The following is a 4,359-nucleotide window of genomic DNA, read 5'->3' as shown; positions in this document are numbered from 1 at the left end:
GAAGCTGAAGAGAAGAGGGTAGCAGGTAAAATCACTAAAGAAAAAATCAGAAAAAGCCAACTCAAAACCTGAATTTTCTTTGAACAACAAAGAAATAGGCTTCCTCTCAAAACCTGAATTTACCCTCAATGAAACCAAAGCAGAATTACATGATTAAATACACATGTAACATACCCATAATTCGCACCCTAAAGTTTATAGGTGCACCAAACAAAACAACAAGGTTTTACAAGGATAGACTTAAGATAGAGAGAGAAATCTTGGACTAAAGTTCAGCTAATTAGCTTTTCCATCTCTAGCATAGCAATTTGCATAATTCAAGAATAATTCTAGATCCTCCTAAGGAATTCTCCCAACAGTCCTCATAATTGCCAAACAAGAAAAAATATTTAAATGCTTTGAAAATGTATTTAGTAACTTCTGAAAAACTTCAATGTCTTTTACACAAGCATATCCTCATTCTCATCATAGTTTTCATTGATTATTGGAAAATCATCATCTACAACTATTCTCGCCAATTTTATATTTGTATTTTCATCTGGAAAAAGAGACTCTAAGTCTTGTGGTGGATAATTATCATTGGATACTGTAATTTCGTCATCTTCACCCATATTATCTCCACTCATGTTATACAAATCTCTTGGCTTCAAGTGAATTGGTATGCACCATCCTTTTTCTTTCTCATCATCCACATAATATACCATCTGGGCTTCAGAAGCTTTAATATATGGCTCGTCATCTTCATGTTCACCAGTATGTATGAGCCTTGTAAAGTTCACAGATAAAAAACCCAAATTGTCCTTTTTGATTCCTCTAGGACTAGTTGTGTTTGCCCATTGACATTTAAACAAGAGAACTGTAAAACCATTGTAGAAAAGCTCAATGATGTCTACCAACTTTCCATAATAAGGCACCGCACCAAAGTTCATTCGGGTATCTTTACTACTTGAGTAACTTCTTGTTCCAAATGTACCAAAAACTCCGCTATTCTGAGTTTTTAATCCATTATCCCTTGCTAAAGTTCGAAATCTATATCCGTTAACATCATATGAAGAGAACTTTCTTGCTTGGTCATATGGTCCTTGAGAAAGGCTGATAAGAATGTCTTTATCCACATCAGGAAGTTTGTTGAGATTAGTACAAATCTAAAAGCACATTAACATGTTTGTGTTAGTCATAGACATGTTGCAAAAATAGAAAATGAAATAAGTAAAATTTCTCTTACATGATTAGAGAACCAATCAACAAATTCTCTATGAACCTTTTTGTCTATCTCAGTAGTATCCCTTGTTCGGCTTCTTAATCTTTTCTTCACAATATCTCTATAATCCCTAAGATAGTTATCAACTGAACGACAATTTGTCAAAACATGCCTATGAGCCTGCCTCTTCTCAATTGGTGATAAAGTAAAATATGTGAAACCATTATTTGATTCTCCAACTTGAGGAAACAGCTTAGATATTCGTGAATTGGGATCTATCTGGGTAGGCTCATTACCAACACGCTTACGTCGATTCCATATTGTCTCAATATTGTCCAGGTATCTTGAACAAAATGTAAGGATCTCTTGCATAAGATAACCTTCAGCAATAGAGCCCTCTGGTTGTGCTTTATTACGCACATAAGATTTTAGTTGTCTCAAGTACCTATTAATTAAGCCAAAACTGTTAATATTAATAGGAAACTTATACACTATTTTAAAATCAAGGTAAAGAAATTTATTCTTTGTTACCTTTCTATCGGATACATCCACCGGTATTGTACAGGACCTCCAAGCTTAACTTCTTCAACAAGGTGAACCACCAAATGAATCATAACTGTAAAAAAGGATGGAGAAAATAACATCTCCATATGGCATAGAGTGAGCACAATTTGATCTTGCAACTTGTCTAAATCCTTAATAATCAATCTTTTTTCACATAACTTCCTAAAGAACGAGCACAATTCAATCAAGATTGCTGAAACTTCACTAGGCAAACTCGTTCGCATGGCTAATGGTAGCAATTGTTGCATTAATATGTGATTATCATGGCTTTTTAGCATCCCATTGATCTTAAGGTTGTCAACATCAATGCACCTAGATATGTTACTTGAATACCCATCTGGCACACTAATATTTTTTAAAGTTGACAGAAAAGCCTTCTTGCCTTTATTAGTCAGTGTAAAGATAGCTGGAGCGTACTTTCCATTCTCATCTGGCCAAAGATCTTGTTTACAGCCTAAAGCTTTAAGATCTTTTCGAGCATTGAGGTGGTCTTTTGACTTGGTGCTGTCATTTAGCAACGTGTATATCACATTATCACATACATTTTTTTCTATATGCATCACATCAAGATTGTGACGCAATAGGTTATACTTCCAATAGAGAAGTTCAAAAAAAATGCTTTTCTTCCTCCACTGCTTAGCACCTTCTGCAGCACGCTCACCACGTCTTCTTTACCCCCTAACTTTTGCCTCTTCTTTTCTACCAAATGTGACATTGATGTCCTTGACTTGCTCAAGTATATCAAGACCAGATAACCTCTTCGGTGGATTGCGAAATTCTTGCTCTCCATTAAATCGAACCCTATTCAATCTAAATCGATGCCTTTGATTAAGAAAACGACGATGTCCTATGAAACATGATTTTCTACTATGAGGAAGTTGAAAAGGAACAGAGTCGAAGTTACAAGATGGACAAGCAAGTCCAGTGTACGTGTTCCACCCGGAGAGAATTCCTAACCCAGGAAAGTCACTTATAGTCCACATCAACGCCGCATGCAATTTGAACGCCTTTTTCTCAAAAGAATCATATGCATCCACGCCCTCATTCCATAACTCTTTTAGCTCTTTGATCAACGGTTGTAAGTAGACATCTATATTGTTTCCTGGCATCTTTTTTCCAGGAATTATCATTGAAAGAATAAAAGACGTCCGCTTCATACAAATCCAAGGAGGAGTGTTGTAAGGAATGAGAATAACTGGCCAGGTACTAGAATTTGCATTCATACTACAATAGGGATTAATACCATCAGTAGCTAATGCCAAACGTATATTTCGTGGATCCTCTGCGAATGAAGTGTTTTTTAAATCAAACATCTTCCAAGCTTCTGAATCTCTAGGATGCGTCATTACACCATCTTCCTTAGGAGCAACATCATGCCATCTCATGGCCTCGGCTGTCTTTGAAGACAAAAATAACCTTTGCAAACGAGGTTTTAGTGGAAAGTAACGAAGAACTTTAGCAGGCACCTTCTTCCTAATATTCCCATCATTTGATTCTTGAATCTCACCACCCTTTGTATCTAGTTTCCATCTAGACCTGTTGCAAACTTTACACATTTCTTTCTCCTTGTCTTCACCCCAATACAGCATGCAATTGTTCGGGCATGCATGTATCTTCTCATAATTCATACCAAGCTTCAAGATAGTTTTCTTTGCTTCATAAAATGAACTCGGAATCTTTGCATGTTCAAATGCATCATGTAAGAGTTCAAATATCATCGACATTGCCTTGTCAGTCATCCCACATATACACTTAATATGATACATCTTCACCAAAAAGGACAATCTTGAATATCTTGTACACCCTTCATACAAAAGTAGTTCTGCATGACTTGCTAATTCTTCAAACTCCGCTGCATCAGCTACATCTGGCATCACTCTTTCAACTCCATCAATGTCTTCATCTGACTCTAATGAGACTTCATTTGCCCAGTGCATATCAGTTCCAAAAGCATCTCCAAGCATGTCATGAATAGAATCTTGATTAAAATCATCAAAAGCATTTGAAGCATCACTATTTGAGACGTTACTACTGGGATCCCCTACCTCAGTCTCTCCGTGATAAAACCAAAGTGTATATTCTTTCGAGAATTGGGTACATATCAAGTGATCGTACATCTCACCCTTTGTTACTTTTTTTCTAAAACCGCACTTCAAACAAGGGCATACAGTTGCTTCAGCTAAACTATTTTCGAAGGCAAAATCAATAAACCTCCTAACCCCTCGCTCATACTCTATTGAGTTTCGTGGCTTTGTGATCCATGACTTATCCATTGAACCAATATAAGAATATTCCTTCAAATTTCAAACAAGAGTATATCCTTAATTCTATCTACAATGCAATAAATACTAAACTATGAAAAGTACCATGCAATAAAAATATAGTTTGTACAGTAGTAAAAATAAATATAAACTAAGAAAAAAAACTAACTGAATGTGGCGATGCCGCAAGGAAGCTCCACCTTCTAACTCTCTCTGTAACACCCTACCATACAGAGACTTATGCTTAAGTCATAATTCAGAGATGGCAAGGTATTACGACCTCTAAAAATAAAAATTTAGTACGTATAGTAGTATGAATGATTGATTATAACT

General features: G+C 35.9%; 1 protein-coding gene across 1 annotated transcript; it reads right to left on the bottom strand.

Annotated features, from left to right (window-relative positions):
* Positions 1 to 440: 440 nt before the first annotated feature.
* LOC130957324 (uncharacterized) lies at positions 441 to 3,882 on the bottom strand. The gene is made up of 4 exons (XM_057884191.1): positions 2,441 to 3,882; positions 1,733 to 2,269; positions 1,262 to 1,646; positions 441 to 1,145 (listed from the first exon to the last, which is right to left on the bottom strand). The coding sequence occupies exons 1-4, from the start codon at positions 3,880 to 3,882 to the stop codon at positions 441 to 443; spliced, it is 3,069 nt and encodes a 1,022-aa protein (XP_057740174.1).
* Positions 3,883 to 4,359: the final 477 nt, after the last annotated feature.

This window comes from Arachis stenosperma, chromosome 10 (genome assembly GCF_014773155.1).
Source record: "Arachis stenosperma cultivar V10309 chromosome 10, arast.V10309.gnm1.PFL2, whole genome shotgun sequence".
Taxonomy (NCBI): Eukaryota; Viridiplantae; Streptophyta; class Magnoliopsida; order Fabales; family Fabaceae; genus Arachis; species Arachis stenosperma.
This window is presented reverse-complemented; position numbering and strand designations above follow the sequence as displayed.

Bases quoted from the DNA above. Each gene is read 5' to 3' on its own strand.
- LOC130957324 (XM_057884191.1), bottom strand. From the start codon at position 3,882: ATGTACGATCACTTGATATGTACCCAATTCTCGAAAGAATATACACTT. The intron at 1,647-1,732 runs GTAACAAAGAAT...CTTAATTAATAG, and splicing joins TGGATGTATCCGATAGAAAG to GTACTTGAGACAACTAAAAT. The intron at 1,146-1,261 runs GTTCATAGAGAA...ATGTGCTTTTAG, and splicing joins CTACTGAGATAGACAAAAAG to ATTTGTACTAATCTCAACAA.